Consider the following 22,867-nt stretch of genomic DNA (forward strand, 5'->3'; position numbering starts at 1 on the left):
CCAGGCTAATCATCTCTGTGGCATTTAAAATCAGTCTTGGTTAGAGAGCAAAGCTTTTCTTAATACTGGTCTAGATATTACTGGTGGGACAAGTGGGGGATGGTTTTCTTAAGACTTGGCTAGGTAGGAAATGAGTCTATAGTGAATGGGTCTGGGACGGGTGAAGATAGATTAAGTGGGATAAGAGATGCATGTGGTTGGGTTATGTCAAGTCTAATTTCAGGGAAGATAAAGAACTAAATGGTGAGATGAAATGAGAAGTCTTGCTGAGGTGGCTTGAAATAGACGAACAGCTGACGGAGACAGGTGGAGAATGTTGTGAAAGATATTTTTTTCTGAAGTTCAATCTTAAAGGGAAATGGTGATGATGAAAATGAGAATGGTGATGACGATAATGATGACGACGAGGAAGATGAGGAAGAGAAGAAAAAGAAGGAGGAGGAGGAGGAGGAGGAGGAGGAGGAGGAGGAGGAGGAGGAGGAGGAGGAGGAGGAGGAGGAGGAGGAGGAAGAGAGACAGGACTGATTGGGTACTTTTTTTAATTTGCTATTTAGATTTCAATTTTGACGGATCTTGGAATGAATTTGAGTGGATCTGATATCTGGGTGGGACTGGCTTATTCTGTGACGATTTTAACTTTTTTTTTTTCCTCCTCGGTGTCTCCCGTTAGGTCTACTTTTGTTCGGGTTTGTTTTTGTTGGTGAAGGGTGAGCAGTAATGGGTGTGCTAAAATGGGAGAATACAGAGATGGGGAATTCAAGAGGAAGTCAAGTTGATGTGTTTGTTTTACCACTTCCATTTAGTCATATCTATTTTATGAGGTGCTGATTGACTGAAAAATTGTGAAGTGGAATTGAAGAGTATTGATTTTTCTTTGTTTTTGTTATTTGATAATTTCTTGATCATTTTTTTTTTTTATTAATAAATGGTTTCTCTTCATTGTTTGTATTGGTTTTTAGATTTGTATCAGTATATGGTAAACTTATTATTTTTTTTTCATTACTGTTCCTATCGTTGTATTTCAAGTATTAGGTTTTTTTTTAATAAGAATTCTTTATTAAGGATGTCTCTAAAGTCATATAATATAACTTCCAATTTCCGTATTATCACCACCACCACCACCACCACCACCACCACCTATCACAGTCTCACCACACTCACCTTCCCATCCACAGACACCTCGATGGCCATACCGCCTCCAGGGATCCACGGGTAGCTGTTGGCCTTCTCCACTTTCACCTCCTTCAGCGGGAACTTCAGATTCTTGACGGAGTGACTCTTACTCCTCTCAAAACACAGGAAGCTGCCGGAATATAAGTAGGCAGGTGAGGGTCTAATTAGTATTACATTAGGAGTGATGATGTCATGATGTAGACGACAAAATGTGTGTGTGTGTGTGTGTGTGTGTGTGTGTGTGTGTGTGTGTGTGTGTGTGTGTGTGTATGGCTTCGTTGCGTGCATGGCGTGTCAGTGATGAATGAACGTATTTCCTAAATGTGAATGAGCCTTGAGAACAGAAGGAACACAAAGGTTGAGTCTGTCCACTGGTGATGGCGTGAAAGGTGAAATGAGTCGGAAATGACGTGAAGGGTGAGCAAGGTGGGAGGCAAATAGGCGGTCACGTCAGCCACTGGTGGGGGGAGGAGCAGAGGGATGCGGAAAAAATGACAAGGATCCTTGAGTGTAACTTCACTACATAGACTAAGATATAGATAAAAGGAACACCTACCATTAACTCTGATGAAATACTTATATTCTTGTACTCAAAATGAAAGTAAAGTGTAAATGTATAGATCTATTCAACTATACATTGAGTGGTTAAGGTAGATTATAGCTTGAAAGCTGAAAAGTATGTTACCATTTACATACTTGAGGGAAGAGAAGCTTTGCGAAGAGAGTAACAAATTAATAAAAACAAAAGCTAAAGAAGAATTTAGTAATTGTTTATTCAAATTAGTTGTGTATTTGTTGTGAGGTGATGAATAACTGGAAGTCAAATAAGAAGACATACCACAATAACACCATCCTTACGTGATAAGTGTCGACTAGCGGAGTGAGGGAGTGAGGGGACGCGAAGACCAGCACAGTGGCCCCAGCACACCCACATACACTTACCGCGACATAGCGCCGTTCAGACGCCACTAACTTCCTACCGTACTGAGGTTAGACTGTGTTGAAAGATTATAGGGAATTCGAACTTGTGTTTTATTTTCAGGACTAGATTATTATTACGGCGACACAGAGTAACCGGGACAGAGAACACCTGATGATTAGTGTGATATTTGGTATTGCTCTACGGAACGTCACAACACTGCCACGAGCTGTGTGAGGGCCTCGTGGCGGGCTGGTGGATCAAGGGTCGAGATGATACTTGGTCAGCTAGGAAACGACTAATGCTTGTTATCACACGACAGCAACGACAAAACATAGAAGTCCTTGTCTGACAGCACAGTGTACGATGTTAACGAAGAACAAGACGAAGAGGTAAAAGAGTTAGTACGTTAGTTTAGCCTCACATCAACGTGCAACAATTTGATCACAAGTCAAATGTTTAGAGACCAAGTTTGTTCAGTTTGCCTTCTTTGTTTTTGGGTGAGTCAGGCGATTATCTCACTCCAGGTCAGGTTATAAGTATTGCCACACAGCATCAGGGACTCAGAGACACGCGTGAGAACACTGAATCATCGCCTCGGGTCCCAATCAGTCACACAGCGGAAAAGACGCGATCGTTCAGCTTATTTGATCACTGATGTTCTCGGTTTGGCATCATCTGTACTGAGGGACTTCAGCATAGTAAGGCAGGACCTCCTTTGCTTTCCTTTATCACTTTCCTGCTCTGTTGATCCCTCTGCCTTGACTCTCTTAATGTCTGGGGAGGAGCAGAAAACGTTTGTGCCTTCATCTCCCGACGACTCTGTCTGCAACTCGCATTGCTCGCTCAGGGAATGTAGCAGTGCCCCCTTCGTGTTAGAAAGAGAACGGGGCTGGTTTTCTTTGGCCTCGCTCAGGGTCTTCCACGTTTGATGGGACAACTCTCTGCGTTTTGTTAGCTTGGGACTGCCCTTTGGCTCCCACGCTGGGAACAACAATTTTGATGGGACGATGGGCTCCTGCTCGTCAACGTTCTCCAGCATCTTTTGTAGTTCCAGCAAGTCATCCTCCTTTTCTGCTTTCGTTTCCTTTCCCTTGCTTGATTTGTTTATGTTGAGGAAGCTGAAACCAGAGGAGGTGGAGGCAGTTTCTGAATAGGTCCTGGTGAAGGCGCTCTTTTTGCTGCTCTCCGATGGATGTTTGGAGGAGAAAGAAGCCGAGGCCCTCACTTTCTGGCCAGTCTTCGGTCTGTGCGTCACTGTGAGTTTGCTAGCGGGCGGCGAGGCTGCAATTTTGTTAGTAGGCATTGTTAGTTTGGTAGAGGTGAGCGGTTTCTCCTGCTTGCCTAACCTGTTGGTGAGGTAGAGTCGACCATTCTTAAAGGCGGAGGTAAGGGAGCGGTCTCGGTTGACTAAGGTGCAGCGTCGACCACTTTGCCAGCCTGGAGGGAGAGAAGCAGAGAGAAAATAATGCATGATTACTAGAGAGGAGAAAATTAAGTGTGCAATGCTTCTTGTGTGGAAGTATTTCACACGATAATGTTTCGTTTCGTTTCCCCTTTGCTGCTTAAGGAAAGTGTTTTGTCGGCGGTCTCAATTCTGACTTAATAACACTCTTCATATATCTCTTTATATTAAAGAAAAAAAAAAAAAAAAAAGCATTACTATGCAAGAGTCATCCCAAGCAAAATATCTTGCCGGAGTGAAAAATAGAAAAAAATCTGCATCTTGTTACCTCAGGAGATGTGAAGAGCACCGTCTTAATAAACATGTCTGAAGGAAAATAGAGAAGCTGCAGAGAAGATTTAATATACTGTTAACTGTGACACTATAAGATTCTGGTGCTGTGTGTGTGTGTGTGTGTGTGTGTGTTTCACTGTTTGATCTGCTGCAGTCTCTGACGAGACAGCCAGACGTTACCCTACGGAACGAGCTCAGAGCTCATTATTTCCGATCTTCGGATAGGCCTGAGACCAGGCACACACCACACACCGGGACAACAAGGTCACAACTCCTCGATTTACATCCCGTACCTACTCACTGCTAGGTGAACAGGGGCTACACGTGAAAGGAGACACACCCAAATATCTCCACCCGGCCGGGGAATCGAACCCCGGTCGTCTGGCTTGTGAAGCCAGCGCTCTAACCACTGAGCTACCGGGCGTGTGTGTGTGTGTGTGTGTGTGTGTGTGTGAAGTTTGGGTGTTTAGTTGATCATATTGGGAGGGTGTTTTATTATTTGTCATAGTATCTCCTCGTGTTTATACTTGTGATTTGTCCTATTTTGTTTGTGGTTCTGTGGTTGATAAGTCTCTGTATTTATAAGTGACGTGGATCATCAGGTGGTGTTTTCAAGGCTACGGTTTATTGGAAATTCAGGATGATCAAATGTAACACTCTATTGCCTTCAGTTCGTAAAGGAGGTGCGTTGCGGGAATGCTTATTATTATTTTTTTTATCGATCTTTATCATTGTTATTATTATTTTTCTGTTTACATTATCCTCATCTTTGATTTCCTTTAACTATTCTCTTCTGTGTTTCCATCCTCCTTCTCCATCGTTCATTGCGTTCCTCGGATCTTCACAGTCACTATCATCATCATTATCATCGTTACAGTTATGTTCTTTTGTGAGGGAAGAACATTGGAATACAATTTGACATCACACGAGTATCACCGACGTGCGGCAGAATTCACTTGTAGTATTCGTCCATTAACTTTCAAGGTCACTGTCCCTTTATGGCGTGGTTTGAACATTGTATTGTCAGTGCGCGTTAATGAAGCAATTTTGGTGTAATAAAGAAAGTGATGCATTACAATTATCTGAATGCATCCGATTTAAAATTAACATTGATGATGCTGTTGATTAGGATTATACTTAACGCACCTGTAACCTGTAACCTGTAGACTGTAACCTGTAATCTGTAACCTGTAAGCTGACCGTTGTAACCGTTCGTCACTAAACTCTCATTAAACGGATGATGTTTTCCATCTCACATCAAAGAAAATGTGACATCAAACATTCTTTTGGTAATCTCTCTCTCTCTCTCTCTCTCTCTCTCTCTCTCTCTCTCTCTCTCTCTCTCTCTCTCTCTCTCTCTCTAACAGACCAATATTTTTTTGCATATCGTAAATCATGACACTCACATATTTATGAAGGCTACAAGAAGTGCTTTGTGAGGATGTCGTTTGGGAAGCACAGCGGCCTGAAGAGACCCTAGCTGTTGAGACTACTTCCACCATTACCATTATTGCTTCCTTAACACACCCTTGAGGAATCCATCAATGAATGAAAATGGTTTTGGTTGTCATTTTCTGTTCATTTTGGGTCGTATTCTTAAACGCATTTTTCTTTCATTAGGATGATTTTCAAAGACCAAGGAGATGATGAATTAAAATATTATGTTGTGTTATGTTCTTTCTTTGATGGTAAGGAATCATTGTCAAATTTTTACTAGAATCATGAAAACTTCCTTGAAAACCTCAATCATTTATACTAAAAGTACTAAAAGTGCTCCAGATCAGACTCAATAACACTTACGGAGACGGAGCTTTATTGAACGGGAAGAATAGATATACCACCCGTTAAGTCCTGCCAGGCTTTAATTATTCTCTTCGTCTGGTGTGAGAATGGCATTCAGACCCGGAGCCACAGACACAAACAGCCAGCAGTGAGCATCGATTTCAATTTGCAGGAGAACCTTCCGTCGCGGCCAATTCTAGTATCCAATTTACTCTCCCCGCTGCGAGGAGACAGTCAGTGCGGGGGAGACTCTTATTTAGGAAACCGCCACGCTGCTTTGTTTTTCCTAGATTCGTATTCTCAAACATTTTCGGATCCTATGTGGAATATTTTTCATACTCTAATGGGAATGTTTTTTTTTAGATCTCTTCATGATTCCGATGATAATTCGCATCGTTCATAACAAAGACAGTAGTAGTAACCCGAATAATCATGTCTGTGGCCTCAACAACACGAGCGAAAGATTCCAAGGTAGTATAGAATGTTGGGTTAAGTTTAAAGATGTGTTATAGAGTGTTCTGTGTTTAGTATGGAAGTATAGAAGGTTATAAAGGAGTACAGGTGGATAGCAAGGTTTGAAGTTTGTAAGTTGGCAGCATACCTGGTAGCGGGGTCTCCGTTGGGGGAAGGTTGAACAGCTCCAGGAAGGACGAGAGGTCAGGCGAGGAGTTGCCATTGTCACTGCGGTTCTGTAAGTTAATGAGAAGGTTAGTCTTTGGGGCGACGCAACGTGAATGTGTTGGCGGGGTGGTTGTGAATGTGTTTGTTGTTGTTGTTGTTTTGTTGTTTTTTGTTATTGTTGTAGTTTTGGTTGTTGTTGTTATCCTTTCTCTTTTTATTATTATCATTGTTATCAATATTATAATCATTGGCAGTAATAACAGTATTGTTGGTATTATCATCATTAATAACAGATATTTATCATCATTAATACTAGATGTTTCCAGAATCCTACATACATGTTTCATGACAGAGATATGCTTTGAAAAGTTAGTATAATATCCTGCCTGAAAATCATATTAGATACGGCATGTTCAACAAATATTGTTTGTTACCGTGAATATGTATTTATGATTATGATATAAAATTTTAAATTTTTTTTTTTTTTTTTTTTTGACATTGTAGAACAATCGAACTAGCAACCGTTATACTTCCATTTTCAAATTAAGTTATCATAGTCAAGAATCATATCAAGCACTCTGTATGCCACCTGTTAAATGGACACATGATGCCGGCCTACCACCTACGACTCACACATTCCGCCCTCTCCTCTCCCTTGCAGAGCCCACCTTTTCCCCGCGCCGCTCTAGGTCGGCGTCGGTGGGCAGTGTGTCCCAGAGCCTCGAGGTGGTGTCATACTTGAGGCGGATCCTCGGGTAGCGGAAGAAAACGAAGTCCATGACGAAGAACTTGAGTCCCATGTAGATGCCGGTGATGGTGAAGAGCTGGGCGGCGGGGAGCAGCACGGAGGCGATCAGCAGCAAGCACAAGAACAGGTAGAGGCGCTGCGTGGCCTCGTGTTCCCACAGGCAAAGGCTGCAGGCAAATGGAGCTTGATGACGTTGAAAAGAAATTGACAGTTGTTATGATAAAATGCCCTCGTGTGTGTGTGTGTGTGTGTGTGTGTGTGTGTGTGTGTGTGTGTGTGTGTGTGTTTCATAGCTAACTTTTATTTGTACCTCAATTGGTTAGTTTACAGCTTTTATTGCAAAACGTGAACCGAAACACAAATGAAAACTAACAAATATTGAAGTAGGTCAAAATGCAACTCATGTAGGAAAAAGTCTCAATTATGCTGTAATAAAACTGTTTGGTCACGCATTTTTCAACACACATTTTTTTTTCTATATGTACCAGTAATTTTATTCCTGAGTGCGACATCCGTTAATCAGGTTTTACAGGCATGTTTTAGCTCCACATTCCACTTGTTATCGTATTTGCAGATCTAATTTTTCTGACTCGAGTTTTATGTCCAATTAACCAATGATATTTTCTGTATGTATCTTGTAAGCTCGTAAACTCTAAACTTCATTAGGATTTCCTTCGACACACACACACACACACACACACACACACACACACACACACACACACACACACACACACACACACACACACACACACACACACACACACACACACACACACACCGTCTCTCTCTCTCTCTCTCTCTCTCTCTCTCTCTCTCTCTCTCTCTCTCTCTCTCTCTCTCTCTCTCTTTTTTAAAACTTAATGCACATAACATACATATTTTACACGTATGTTTACAGTTGGAGCTGAGTTCGTGAGCTAAGAGCGTGCACTGGCATGTGACGCTCATTCTAAAGCTGCTCCCGGGGACGGCATTGTGAGCGAGGGTGTTATAAAACTGTCACTGTCAGTTGCGCACCTCCCTCGCCACTGATCAGCACTGTCATGTCAGGCACACGCACATCCCACGTCACTGTGTTTCACTGTCACTGTCAGGCATACTATTTTCCTCCACTGTCACTGTCAGGTGGAATTGCAGGCTGGTGGACACTGCCATTTTATCACCTGTCACTGTCACTATCAGGCGGATGTGTCCGTAACCAGGCGTGGGCAGCACACTTCACTTGCTGGGTGGACATGCTGGAGACGTCCATTACTGAGGTGAAGGCGTTCCACAACACCGCGGTGTCGTGGGAGAAGGCGCGCTGACACCTCACAGAATGGCACCTCGGCACCTCGAGGAGGGTGTCGGACACTACCGCTCTCGTAGTACGTTCACTCCTCCTCCAGGGTATCCGTAGAGCCGTGAGGTGAGGTATTTGCTGCACCTGGGCTTTGTGCAGCACAGTAAGGGCCCCAACACGCCTTCGGTGCTCCAAGCTGTCCAGCACGTTGATAGGGGAGTCTTGGTGAGGGTCTGGGTGCTGTCGCTGCTGTCTCTGCTGCAACTGCTGCCCCTGATGCCACTGTCGCTGTAGCTCAGCTTGGGGCTGCTGTCCCAGGCCACCGGCATCGCGAAGGAGGCGCTCGGCTCGCCGCTGCACCTTGTCCAGCAGGGAGAGGTGGGACTGGGCACTGCACATCCAGCTGAGGGGGCTGTACTCCATGATGGGCCTCACCTGCGCTTTGTATAGCGTCATGAGCCCCTTGGCATCGAGTAGGTGCCTCACTCGACGTAGGAGTGTCACCCTCAGGGATGCCTTACGTGCCACGCTCTCCAGGTGGCGGTCGAAGCTGAGTTTGGAGTCTACCTCCACCCCCAGGATGTTGATGGAGTCTTTTTTTTTTTTTTTTTTTTTACATTACAAGGGCACTGGCCAAGGGAAAACAAAGTGTTGGAAAAAAAATCCCGCTGGTTGCCAGGCCCTGTTGAGAGGAAAGTAGGAGAAAGAAAAAACAAAAAAATCTAAAAGGAGGGTCCAGTTAACGTAAGAGGTGTCTTGACACTCCTCTTTTGAAAGAGTTTAAGTCATAGGCAGGTGGAAATACAGACACAGGTAGAGAGTTCCAGAGTTTACCAGTGTAGGGAATGAAGGAGTGAAGATACTGGTTAACTCTTGCATTAGGAAGATGGACAGAATAGGGATGAGAAGAAGTAGAGAGTCTTGTGCAGCGAGGCCGCAGGAGGGGAAGGCATGCAGTTAGCAAGTTCAGAAGAGCAGACAGCATGAAAACAGCGGTAGAAGACAGATAAAGATGCAACATTGCGGCGGTGACTTAAAGAATCAAGACAGTCAGTTAGAGGAGAAGAGTTGATAAGACGAAAAGCTTTAGATTCCACCTTGTTTAGTAAAGCTGTGTGTGGATCCCCAGACATGAGAGCCATACTCCATACACGGGCGGATAAGGCCCTTGTACAGAGCAAGCAGCTGGGAGGGAGAAAAATGGACGAAGACGCCATAGGACACCTAACTTCTTGGAAGCTGATTTAGCAAGAGTAGAGATGTGAAATTTCCAGTTTAGATTTTTAGTGAAGGATAGACCGAGTGTGTTTAATGTAGAGGAGAGGGAAGTTGAGTGTTATTGAAGAAGAGAGGATAGTTGTCTGGAAGGTTATGTCGAGTAGATAGTTGTAGAAATTGAGTTTTGAGGCATTGAACAAAACCAGGTTTTCTCTGCCCCAATCAGAAACAAGTGAAAGATCAGAAGTTAGGCGTCCTATAGCATCTCGCCTTGAGTCATTTAATTGTTGTTGGGTTGGGCGTCTGTTGAACGCTGTTGAATAATGCAAGGTGGTATCATCAGCATAGGAGTGGATAGGGCATTGAGTCAGATTTAGGAGATCATTGATGAATAATAGAAAGAGAGTGGGTGATAGGACAGAACCCTGTGGAACACCACTGTTGATAGTTTTAGGGAAGAACAGTGACCGTCTACTACAGCAGCAATAGAACGATCGGAAAGGAAACTGGAGATGAAGGTACAGAGAGAAGGATAGAATCCGTAGGAGGGTAGTTTAGAAATTAAAGATTTGTGCCAGACTCTATCGAAGGCTTTCGATATGTCAAGGCCGACAGCAAAGGTTTCACCGAAGTCCCTAAAGAGGATGACCAAGATTCAGTTAGGAAAGTAAGAAGATCACCAGTAGATCTGCCTTTACGGAAACCATACTGGCAATCAGAGAGAAGGTTGTGAGCTGATAGATGCCTCATTATCTTCCTATTAAGGATAGACTCAAAGGCTTTAGAAAGGCAGGAAATCAAAGCTATAGGGCGGTAGTTAGAAGGATTGGAGTGGTCACCTTTTTAGGGACAGGTTGAATGTGAGCAAACTTCCAGCAAGAAGGATAAATAGAAGTAGAGACACAGATGAAAGAGTTTGACCAGGCAGTGAGCGAGTTCGGAAGCACAGTTTTGAGAACAACAGGAGGGACTCCATCCGGACCGTAAGCCTTCCGAGAATCAAGGCCAGAGAGGGCCAGGAAAACGTCTTTATAAAGAATTTTAATTTTAGGGATGAAGTAGTCAGAGGGTGGAGGAGTAGGAGGAATATGCCCAGAATCATCCAAAGTTGAGTTGGTAGCAAAGGTTTGAGCGAAGAGTTCAGCTTTAGAAAAAGAAGAGACAGCTGTAGAGCCATCTGGATGAAGTAAAGGAGGGAAAGACGAAGAAGTAAAGTTGTTAGAGATATTATTGGCTAGATGCCAGAAATCTCGAGAGGAGTTAGAATTGGAAAGACTTTGACATTTTCTATTGATGAAAGAGTTTTTAGTAAGTTGGAGAATAGATTTGGCATGATTACGGGCAGAAATATATAGGGCATGAGTTTCAGCAGTTGGATGGCTACGGAACCGTTTGTGAGCCGCCTCTCTATCATTGACAGCACGAGAACAAGCAGAGTTAAACCAAGGCTTTTTAGCTTTAGGGTTAGAGAAAGTATGAGGAATGTATAGCTCCATGCCAGAGATAATCACCTCTGTTATGCGCTCGGCACAAAGAGAAGGATCTCTGACATGAAAACAATAATCATCCCAAGGAAATCAGAATAGTACTGCCTTAGTTCCTCCCACTTAGCAGAGTTAAAATGCCAGAAGCACCTCCGCTTAGGCGGGTCCTGAGGCTGCACTGGAGTGATAGAACAGGTAACGGAAATTAGATTGTGGTCGGAGGAGCCCAACGGAGAGGAAAGTTTAACAGAGTAAGCAGAAGGGTTGGAGGTTAGGAAAAGATCAAGAATGTTGGGCGTGTCTCCAAGGCGGTCAGGAATACGGGTAGGGAACTGCACTAGCTGCTCTAGGTCATGAAGGATAGCAAAGTTGAAGGTTTGTTCACCAGGTTGGTCAGTGAAAGAAGATGAAAGCCAAAGCTGGTGGTGAACATTGAAATCCCTAAAATGGAGATCTCAGCAAAAGGAAAGTGAGATAAGATGTGCTCCACCTTGGAAGTCAAATAGTCAAAGAATTTTACATAGTCAGAGGAATTAGGTGAGAGGTATACAGCACAGATGAATTTAGTTAGAGAGTGACATTGAAGTCTTAGCCAGATGGTAGAAAATTCTGAAGATTCAAGATTGTGGGCACGAGAGCAAGTGGTGTCGTTACGCACGTATGCGCAACATCCAGCTTTGGATTGAAAATGAGGATAGAGCAAGTAGGAGGGAACAGAAAAGGGGCTGCTGTCAGTAGTCACAGACAACTGTGTTTCAGTTAGGAAGAGAAGATGAGGTTTAGTAGAGGAGAGGTGGTGTTCCACAGATTGAAAATTAGAACGAAGGCCACGAATGTTGCAGAAATTGATAGTGAAAGTATTAGATGAAGTGTCAAGACACCCAAGGTCGACAGCAGAGGGCAGTCCGACCTGGGGACATTTATGGTCCCCTCCCAGAGGGGACTCCGAGGCAGGGCGTGGTGAAGCCATTATTAAATTTTGATTTGAAGAGAGTGTAAAAGTGTAAGGTGTTGTAGTGTAGTGTAGGAAGTAGTAGAAGTTGTCTTTAGAGGGCAGGCTGCAGCTGCTCAATTGTATAAATGAGACCACAAAGGGAACCGGGAATAGAGGACACGGGGAATCACTCAGTCTGCAGCACTGCCTACATCCCCGTAAGTACCTCTCCTGGAGTATTCCACCGGGCGGCAGGTGACTACTGCCTACTCCTATAAATGGCAATTTATAGGAGGCAAGGGTGTCTTCTCCAAACTTCAGCTGGCCTTCAAACAGCCTGACGTCCTCCCGTGAACGTGAGATGACCACGGCCTGGGTTTTTTCGGCAGCAAACTTGACTTGCCACTGTTTACCCCAGGCCATGATGTCTCTCTCTCTCTCTCTCTCTCTCTCTCTCTCTCTCTCTCTCTCTCTCTCTCTCTCTCTCTCTCTCTCTCTCTCTCTCTCTCTCTCTCTCTCTCTCTCTCTCTCTCTCTCTCTCTCTCTCCCTTACTTTTTAACTTTTTCAGCTGCATTGGACACCGCTCCCAGTTGGTTCTGGACGCGACGGGCCACCTGCAGTACCAAAGCAAACTTGTCTCCCAGCCCCGCTTCTCCTGCCGCCATGTCCACCGCCTCGCCGCCCTCCCGCCGCCTCAGCCGGCGCAGAAAGATTTGGGTCCATCCCCTGCAATTGGCGTGGAGAAAATCGAAAAATGTTGAAGCCTTTGGGAAGAGGAAAGACTGTTTGAAGTGGGAGAGAGACAGGTAAGCAAAAATGTGTGCAGGAAGAAGGAAGAATTTAATTTTTATTTTTATATGATTTCTTGTCGTGCTCATGTCCCTGAACGGAAATGGCTACCTAGCAAAGTTATTGATGAGTTTTCTTCCCTTTTTCTCCCATACAGTCTTTATATTCGTTCCAAGGTAACTTTTTGACACATCAGGGATCTTGGCTTATCGTCCTCACCTTTTCTTCAGGTAGTTGAAAGAGAGTTTGAGAATGCCCAGAAGGAGCACGAGGGTCAGAAGCCAGCCAAAGAGGACGCTGTAGAGGTAGATGAGGAGGGCGAGAAGTGTTGCTGAGGGCGACTCCCACCGGAGGAGAGATGTGACCACCGCCGACAGTTCCGTCAAGGGCCGCATCACGCACCCAAACCTTAAGATGTTCTCCTTCAACCTGTGGACCAAACCCTCATTACCGACCTGTCTTCCACCGTGTCCCTCAAGCACCTTTAGCTCAATGGCACTCTTTATCAGTAAAAAGATTGAAAGAAACTAGAAAGTGAATATAAGTGAAGTGCGCAGAAAACCACTAGACTGATGGAATGTGCTTTTCATGTTCAATAGTCTTGCAGTGGCTTCACAAGACTGATCAAGAAGTATGTTGCAGTTAATCAGTAGCAAAGGTGAGCTTTGCATGTGTTTGTGTGGGATGATGGATGTTGACTAACAGAAAATTTGGTAATTTTTTATTAATTTTTGAAATTATGGTTAAATGTAATACAACGAAATCCAATGTTGCAGGACATCTCAAATAAGGCCGTTTGTGAAGCAGACAGTAGCATGCGTTAAAGTGTCTCCCTCCTTGCTGTTGTGGTGAGTACTCATTAACGTTTTGTTCCAGAGGTAAAAGATCATCGTCGGTCTACATATGTGATGGCCATGGTAAAATTTTTGGTGTATATATATATATATATATATATATATATATATATATATATATATATATATATATATATATATATATATATATATATATATGTAACTTTAGAGACTGAAGAACGTGCCCAATTCTTGTTGTAATATATCGTAATGACATCCTAGTCTAAAGAGTGTAAGAGAAAATAGATAAAATGATACTTGTGTTCCAAACTCTGCTAATCAAATAACGTGATGTGTGATGGTTCATGAGGAAAAATATCTATAATGGTCTTTGCCAAAAATTATCCTTCATTATTCCACAGTTCTATTAGAAAGCATTTCACCATGTACACTTGGTGCATTAGTCCAGTATTGGTTTTTAGTTTCTTGCATTCTTTTTTAATTGCGCTTTGGCAGTATTTAAAAGTCTTATGAATGTTTTATTTTATTTTATTTCAGTTTGATTCATGTGCTTTATTGAATAATTGCATTCACTCATATATTCTTTTGAAAATTCTGAGTTGAACCTTTCTCTTACTCCTTTTGAGCACTTCTTATGTTGACATATTTTTTCTTTTATGACGGAGCTGCACCGACGACGTGACTTATCTTTGTGTGTTGCGTAACTTGCAGCCAAAAGGATGACTTTGCTCTGAAACTGCTGCATTGTCATATGTTTATATATATATATATATATATATATATATATATATATATATATATATATATATATATATATATATATATATATATGTATATATATTGGTGGTGCATACTGAATTGCACTTACGTTATCTCGAAGGTTTCATCCACCAAGTTGGAGTTGAGAAAATTCGTGCAGACAAACCACAAGCGCAAAGTTAACAAGCAAGAGAAGCTTATAGCAGAAATAATGAAAACACCCAAACGAGCAAGAAAGCAAGTGATGTTTGCTGAGAAAGAAAACTTTTACCAAAATACACTATTGGTTGGTTGGTGCGGGCGGGACGAGGGCGGCACCTTAAATTTCACTCACTTTTTGACGGTCAGCGGGTCACCCTCTGGATCCCCGTCAGGTTGTTCCTCCTCTGCTACTTCGGAGAAATCCCTGAGGAGCTCTCCGATCGCCGTCACCACCTGCACCTCCATTCTCCTCCACCAAGGATCCTTGGGGCTCACCACGGCTGGGGCTATCTGCTCCGCGGAGATCGGTGGTATCTTTTGTGGCAAGCCCTGGTCCAGCTCACCGCTGATGTCCCGCATGAGGCCTGGGGGAGACGGGCCATTGGTGGTGATGGTAGTGGTGGTTGTGTAATGTAATATAAAAGAAGAGAGAGAGAGAGAGAGAGAGAGAGAGAGAGAGAGAGAGAGAGAGAGAGAGAGAGAGAGAGAGAGAGAGAGAGAGAGAGAGAGAGAGAGAGAGAGAGAGAGAGAGAGAGAGAGAGAGAGAGAGAGAGAGAGAGAGAGAGAGAGAGAGAGAGAGAGAGAGAGAGAGAGAGAGAGAGAGAGAGAGAGAGAGAGAGAGAGAGAGAGAGAGAGAGACGAGAGAGAGTGTGTGTGTGTGTGTGTGTGTGTGTGTGTGTGTGTGTGTGTGTGTGTGTGTGTGTGTGTGTGTGTGTGTGTGTGTGTGTGTCTGTGTGTGTGTGTGTGTGTGTGTGTGTGTGTGTGTGTGTGTGTGTGTGTGTGTGTGTGTGTGTGTGTGTGTTTGTGTGTGTGTGTTTGACTGGTTTGTTTGTCCGTGTATATAGTAAGATTAGAAAAGCACAAAGTTCAATATTGGCAGGCATGTAATGTCATATTCTTCCTCGTGTGAGTGTCAGATGCAATATTACACCCAGGATATCTCTTCTTTGCTTATGCAACACCCTGCCGCCCTCCACGATACTCTGTCGCGACGCCTTACCTCTTTCACCGTCATCAGAGTCACTTTCTTTGTCCCTAAAGGTGTCTGGCCACAGGCTGGAGGGAGAGGAGACGGCGGCGGCGCCGGCAGTGGTGGTGATGGCGGTGGTGATGGTGGGAGTTTCAGAGCCCGAGCCGGACGTCGCCCCGCCTCCTGCTGCATTCGCGCTGTTTAGCGACGCCAGAAACTCAGACTGATCGAGGGACTTGCTTTTCTCAAGGCCGCGGCGCTTCCACGCAAACCTTCCGCGTGAGGAGCTTCTGTAAGGGACGTGAAGAGCTGGGCTAGAATGTGGATCACCTGTTTAGCTTACTGTATCCAAGGACACGCTCGCACACACACACACACACACACACACACACACACACACACACACACACACACACACACACACACACACACACACACACACACACACACACACACAACTCCATTAAGCTAAATTGCGGTCTCCACTTTATGATGATAAGTGACTTTAATGGAGTAGCGTCCGACCTCAATTATTGACCAAAATAATTGCCCCACCTAATGTTTTATTATTATTCTTGAGATATGAGTTTACTTGGTACACACACACAGCAGCAGCAACAGGAGGGCTCGTAGCTGCATGGTACAGTACTGTGGAATGTTTAGCTGATGAAGGATGCACAAGGTGGGATGCGCTTTGTAAGGAGTCATTACTCACCTGGTTTTGGTGCTTGGTCGCCAGAGTGGGTAGTAATGGAACACAAACACGTCTGTTTACCTTAATTAAAATCCCCAAACGACCCCATAACCCTGTCCGTGTGTGGGGGACGTAATCACCTGCACTGTGTTTTATTCATTTATTTTTTGAGCGTTTATCGCAATTCATTCCTCTCCCTCTCTTCAAAAAATATTTATTAATGCAAGCGGAAAACAGATGACAAAGACAGGAGGACTAAGAGGGAGTGGAGCTCAGGAATGATTTATATCCTGACCTAATGAGGACAGGAGGGAGTGAAGGGCGCGAGGCATCTCCTGAAGGTGCTGATGGCGTACCTGACTCAATTCATTAGCAGCTTTAATGCAAAATTTTTTTTCTACATGGACGTATGTTTGCTGTTTTGTGTTTAGTTTTGAACGTTGCTCTGTGTTTTTAAAGCAATTGGCAAGCTTTTATTTTTGCAAGTGTTCTTTATTTATTGAAATGAGTTGTACTTTTGTGTATGAGAGCAGATTGTGTTACTGTGTTGTGTTGCATTGTGTTGTGGGAAACATTGATAGTGTATTGCAGTATTATATAGTATATACTTGATCCTTATTACTATCTACATATGTATACTCTAAGGGAAAGGAATCTCGTCTACGTAAAAAAAGAAAACATAATACGTGCCAGGAAAAAAGCAGCTGGTGGAAGGCTAGATGCATGTAGACAGACAGACGAACAGACAGACAGACGGACAGACAGACAGACAGACAGACAGACAGACAGACAGACAGACAGACAGACAGACAGACGGAGACAGAGAGAGGTAGAGACACTAACTCAACAACATCAAATGGAGAACTCGACTTGGGATTGGCTGCTTCTCCTCCGTACTTTACATTCTGATTGGTTGAATGTTCGAGGGACGAGGACGACCTCTGACTGAGCTTCTCATCCCCCTGGGGGCGGAGTCTGTCAGCCAGCGGGGTCGAGGGGGGACCGGGGCAGCTTTCCTCCACCTCGAAGGACTGGGTCTTGTGCATCTGGTTAATTCTCTTTCTTATCCGCTGCGGCAGGCTGGCAGGGGACGGGTTAGTGGGGTTAGTGGGTTATTGAGTTATAGCACCTGTACAGGGTTAAGAGCAGGGGAATTGTGGGTAGTGTGGTCAGTGGTCAAGTAACATACAGAGCTCACTTCCTTTGTATTCTGTGTTTTTTCTCTCCTTTTCATTTCTTAAGTAGTTGATCGAAGTCTATAGATTATAAATTTGTGTAAAGATGTTGACAGCAGATCAGGAAAGTTTACATAGAGGAAGAACACAAAGCACAATGGAAGTGTATGGAGGTGAATAGAGAAGGTTACTTGACTATACAGTACGTACATGCTTGGGTTCCTTCTTAGTGCAGTTAGTATCGTGGTGTTAGGACAGATGCACATGTCACTCTCTACCTCATGCATGTACACACACACACACACACACACACACACACACACACACACACACACACACACACACACACACACACACACACACACACACACACACACACACACACACACACACACACACACACACACACACACACCATTAGTTTGGTACAATTCTGAAAACAATTCTTCTTCGTAAACTATTCAGCTACAACTTTGGCGAACCCTGCTAAAGTTTCTTGTGTATCGCCTCTCCTTTTTCAGTGGTCCAGTAAAAAAGGCCTGACCATTTTTAAAGCAACAATCTAAAGACTCAGTAAAGAAATTCGCTTATCAGTAACTTTAGAAGAAAACAAAGTATAAAACAAACAAAACAGTAAACTCAGCTTGTTTGATAATATTTCTCTACCATCGTATGACTTCAACCCTTTTAAGGGAAGATCATTGTTAACATATTTTGGATTCCTTAGTGGAACTTTTCTTCCTTTTTGTTGGCCTAGATCGTCGTCCCTCTTACAAAAGAAAGATATTGTTATATTATTGTGCTCTAGAATGAGCTGTATTAGTATTAGAATCTGATTTAAATATTTTGAGCGTAAACTAAGTAAATCCTGTACAGACGCCGTATTGCTTTTGAAGATTGTTAATCCTTCATATCGAACTTCACTTTTACATCATTTACACACACAAAAACATACAACATATGCAAGTATTCTATAAGTATACCTCACCTTGGTGACTTGTCTCCTGGAGGCAAACTTTTCTCCCTTGTGTGCCTCTCCCTGTCTCTCGCCTCCCTCTCACTCCTCTCCCTGTCCTTAGCTTCCTTCTCCTGCAGTCTCTCCATCAGTATCCTGCTCTTCTCTCTCTCCCTCTCCAGTTCCTGCCGAAGTTGCTCGGTGGCACTTGCTTCCCTCAGCGCCTTGGCCTCCTCCGCTGTTGATGAATATCGTGCATGAACAAAGACTGAGAGACATACCGGCAGACAGGTAGAGACGGAACGAGGCAGAGACAAGCAAACGTACAGAAAAAAAATTATAAAAAGGAAAAGTTTGTTTTATTTTGTCTCCGTTTAATCAGGAGACTTGAGAATTTTGACGAAAAATAACACGTATCCTTGTCGGAAAAAAACAAAACAAAAAAACAGACGTATCCGCAACTCATCAGCTTGTTTCTCTTGTTTCTCCTGAGCTATCATTTCCTTGTTGGCGCAGTAGCAACGCGGGTTAATCCGAGCAGGAAGCGTGAAATAAAGGGGAGAGGAAAAGTCAGATACATAGATAGAGATAATCTGTGAGGGATGAACGAGGATTAAAAGTATACTTAATGAAAGCTTTAAAAGGTCAACGGGTGTAACATTAAAAGAAGAAAGATATTGGGGATAACGAAGGGAAAAATAAAGAACTTCAAATATATTACACCAAATAGGGCACTATAAATATATCATGAAAATCAATCGTGAATGAAAGGAAAATGATTTGATGACGTTTTTGTACCCACTACGGCTGGGCTTAACGAGCTTAATGAATCCACTTCAGAGAGACCTTGCATCGGGAAATATTCTGCATTGAAAAATTCTGTCTGCTTTGCAGTGTTCGAAAAAACAAAAAGGAATGCAAATGAAAAGTAGAAAACAGGAAGACGAAGAGAAAGAAATGGAGGAGAGAGATAAGGTAGTGGACGAAGAGATCAGTGAGAAAAAGAGAGCGATGATAAATAAGGATGAGGAATAGAAAGTCAGAAACCAGTTGACAAGGAAAGAAGAGAAAAGAGAAAACGAAACATACAAGAAAAGTGAAAGACCGTAAAAAAAAAAAAAGCAAAAACGAAGAAAAGTAGCAACTAAGAAGTATCAAGGAACAAAGACGATGGGGATAAAAAAGATATATATAAAAGAAAAAGAAAAAAAAGCTTCTTATCAATAAAACACGTAAAAAATTGAACTCATTAATACTGCTCCTCACGAGATCGCTAATTAGGAAAGTGACACCGGCCATCCTAGTCATTAGCTTTGTTTTAGAGAACGATAAAAAAAAGTCTGCTGCATACATAATAGACCTTTTTCAGTCCTGTTAAAGGGAATGAAATGGAATCTTCGTTGAGTGTTTTTCATGTATTTTTGCTTTCTAGTGGCTTGGTGAGGAGCATCTGAGCAAGTGAGTGCCTTCATAAACTGTGATGACTTGGTAGTATTGTCATGAAAAGAGAGAGAGAGAGAGAGAGAGAGAGAGAGAGAGAGAGAGAGAGAGAGAGAGAGAGAGAGAGAGAGAGATAGTGTGTGTGTGTGTGTGTGTGTGTGTGTGTGTGTGTGTGTGTGTGTGTGTGTGTATGTATAACGATGACATCGATTGCATGACAACACAGATAGAATGGGAGTTATCTTTCCATCCCGCTAATGATGTTGACGAAGTGACCAGCGCCGGTGACAGTCCTAATGACACAACTTAACGGTGCTGGGGGAAAAATGACCCTTGGGACGACCCTGCATAATTCGGCGGCCTAAAGCTTATGTGTTGTTTTTGGGAAGGGAGGTGCAGTATGTGGCAATGACGGAGGCTGAGAGGCGGGAGATGGAGGACGTGGTGGTGGTGGTAGGGGTGGTGAGGGTTGTGGTATTGATTGCCATGTACTGCGATGGCCCACCGGCTTTTGGGAAAGAAGCTCACGAGGGAATGAAAACGAGTAGATATTTTGGTTTATTGTATTTGTAATGAATCGATGTGTTATGTGATATTTATTTTCAGTCTCCTTATCCAGTTTGTTTAAGGGAATAAACAAATATATTTGCTTTTGATTTATAACTTTTCATATTTGTCTAGGAAGCAAGAGAGAGAGAGAGAGAGAGAGAGAGAGAGAGAGAGAGAGAGAGAGAGAGAGAGAGAGAGAGAGAATTACACGCATATATCCTTAATGGGGATGAATGTTCCAAAACAAAGTGAGTCGAGAGAACGAAAATGATCACTGATTATAGTCGTGTTTGTGTGTAATTCACCTCGGTTGCCTGCTGGTCACCCAGCCAGTCTTCCCCATTACGGAGCGAGCTCAGAGCTCATAGTCCGATCTTCGGGGAGGACTGAGACCACAACACACTCCACACACCGGGAAAGCGAGGCCACAACCCCTCGAGTTACATCCAGTACCTATTTACTGCTAGGTGAACAGGGGCCACACATTAAGAGGCTTGCCTATTTGCCTTGCCGCTTACCGGGACTCGAACCCGGTCCTCTCGATTGAGTCGAGCGTGCTAACCACTCTACTACGCATCTTTAATCTCACATTGCCTCCAGCAGATCCTTCACCTGAAATACAGTCTAGGTAATATCTACATGCACGAGGCGACGTCCGCAATGCTGAACACTATTCGTTTTAGAAAGAAATTTGTTGATTATGTTTAGTGGAAATTGTGTGTGTGTGTGTGTGTGTGTGTGTGTGTGTGTGTGTGTGTGTGTGTGTGTGTGTGTGTGTGTGTGTGTGTGTGTGTGTGTGTGTGTGTGTGTGTGTGTGTCTGTGTGTCTGTGTGTTACATATTCCAACTCTGTAAACTGAAGGAGCGACGATCTGCTAAGTGTGCTGGACGTCAGTGTTGATCGCCCCGCCAGCCTCGCCTCACCCGCTGCCCTGCCAGGATGCACTGGTCAAGGCACGGTATATTTGAGCCAGTCAGTGCAGCGGGATATTTGAAGAACTTAGTTAAGCCCCAGTGAAATATCTGTAAGTCCGAAAAATCTCAACACTGCCTAATGGACAAGAAAAATTTCGTCAGATTTGCATTTACCTTTCTGTTCCGCTTGTTTGTGAGGTAGATTAACAATAGTATAAAGAAAGTGCAGTCGGAGAGAGAGAGAGAGAGAGAGAGAGAGAGAGAGAGAGAGAGAGAGAGAGAGAGAGAGAGAGAGAGAGAGAGAGAGAGGATTGACAGCGGAAAACACCGTTCATGAAAACTTGATAAGTTTGCCTCTAAACTAGAATTTTATTAGCTTTATTTTTCCAAAAGTTTCCCATAAGTTAGGACAGGGTGAAGCGACGGACGTGCATGAAATATTAAATAAAGAAGTCATTCTTTAAAGTGAGCGTGTCTGCAGGCCTGCCCTTCCATCACGGTTCTCACCACTTTCGTGTCAATGACGTTCTTCACGTTTACGAGAGGCTAAATATAGTGTAAAATGTTGGGTCATTGCCCTATACTGTATCTCCTCTTCCCCAGACGTGCATTATGGCTGCTGCCCTGGCTTGCCCTTATCACTGCCGTTAACATACGTGGCTCCTCTGGCGACACTGTCAACAATCCACCTTTCACTGGTGGTTCCTTCCCTAAAGTTGCATCTTGCACCATTATACAAGCGAGTCACGATTTTGCCTTATGACATCGATTCAATCAGTTTCTGAGAAGCCACTTCGATCTAATGTGAGTCGCTGCTACCAAACAGGAAGGCGGCGGCGCACAGGTGGTAGTGGCGTTGCTGGAGTAATATTGTTGACTTGACCTTTCGAAACTTATCGGTCGCTTTTGGATTTTAAGTTATTTACAAGTCACTGTGTTGTTAGTTGCGTTTGCGTGCATCAAGGTGATTAATAGAAAAACATGAAAGAACATTTGCGATTTAAGGTATTCTCCTGACACGGCGATTACTGAAATTTGCTAAAACCCTTCTTAAATGTCTTTGCAGTTATTTACTCTCTCTCTCTCTCTCTCTCTCTCTCTCTCTCTCTCTCTCTCTCTCTCTCTCTCTCTCTCTCTCTCTCTCTCTCTCTCTCTCTCTCTCTCTCTCTCTCTCTCACACACACACACACACACACACACACACACACACACACACACACACACACACACACACACACACACACACACACACACACACACACACACACACACACACACACACACACACACACACACACACACACACACACACACACACACACACACACACACAAACACACACAATGTATATTATATTTGTGAACCTGAATTGTCTGGCCGAATGCAAAACGCCTTTAAGACACACTTTAACTTTTGTGTGTGAAACGAAGCACTGCTGGGGCCATGCTTTCCAAGCTGAGACTTATTTTGAAATAAATAAAAATGAATAGAAATTGAAAATATGAAACACATTTGCCAATTGTGGGCCTCGAATAAACAAGGACAAAAACTGTCACCAGAGGTGTGTGGCAAAGACAATGACACTAGAATAATTTGTGTGTCCCCGCAAGCTTCGCTCTCGTGCCGCCTGTGAAGAGAGGCTGCGGTGACAAAAGTGCAAACGGTATTGTTCCAGAGTTTATATACACATCAAATAGAGGACT

At 43.5% G+C, this 22,867-nt stretch overlaps 1 protein-coding gene across 6 annotated transcripts in view; it reads right to left on the bottom strand.

Moving 5' to 3' along the window:
- LOC123499323 (GRAM domain-containing protein 4-like) overlaps positions 1–22,867 on the bottom strand; it is a 106,936-nt gene that overhangs the window by 1,791 nt on the left and 82,278 nt on the right. For 4 of the 6 annotated variants that reach the window (XM_045247145.1, XM_045247149.1, XM_045247147.1 and 1 more), the window contains 10 exons: positions 18,295–18,499; positions 16,975–17,211; positions 15,468–15,727; positions 14,601–14,832; positions 12,912–13,121; positions 12,456–12,629; positions 6,902–7,148; positions 6,214–6,301; positions 3,442–3,532; positions 1,162–1,303 (listed from right to left, as the gene is read on the bottom strand). In XM_045247145.1, the coding sequence (XP_045103080.1) occupies positions 1,162–1,303; positions 3,442–3,532; positions 6,214–6,301; positions 6,902–7,148; positions 12,456–12,629; positions 12,912–13,121; positions 14,601–14,832; positions 15,468–15,727; positions 16,975–17,211; positions 18,295–18,499 (1,886 nt within the window). Of the gene's footprint in view, positions 1–1,161; positions 1,304–2,188; positions 3,533–6,213; positions 6,302–6,901; positions 7,149–12,455; positions 12,630–12,911; positions 13,122–14,600; positions 14,833–15,467; positions 15,728–16,974; positions 17,212–18,294; positions 18,500–22,867 lie in introns of those variants that run through there. The other 2 variants (XM_045247146.1, XM_045247144.1) reach the window with 2 other exon arrangements.

This window comes from Portunus trituberculatus, chromosome 49, assembly GCF_017591435.1.
Source record: "Portunus trituberculatus isolate SZX2019 chromosome 49, ASM1759143v1, whole genome shotgun sequence".
In the NCBI taxonomy this organism is placed as follows: domain Eukaryota; kingdom Metazoa; phylum Arthropoda; class Malacostraca; order Decapoda; family Portunidae; genus Portunus; species Portunus trituberculatus.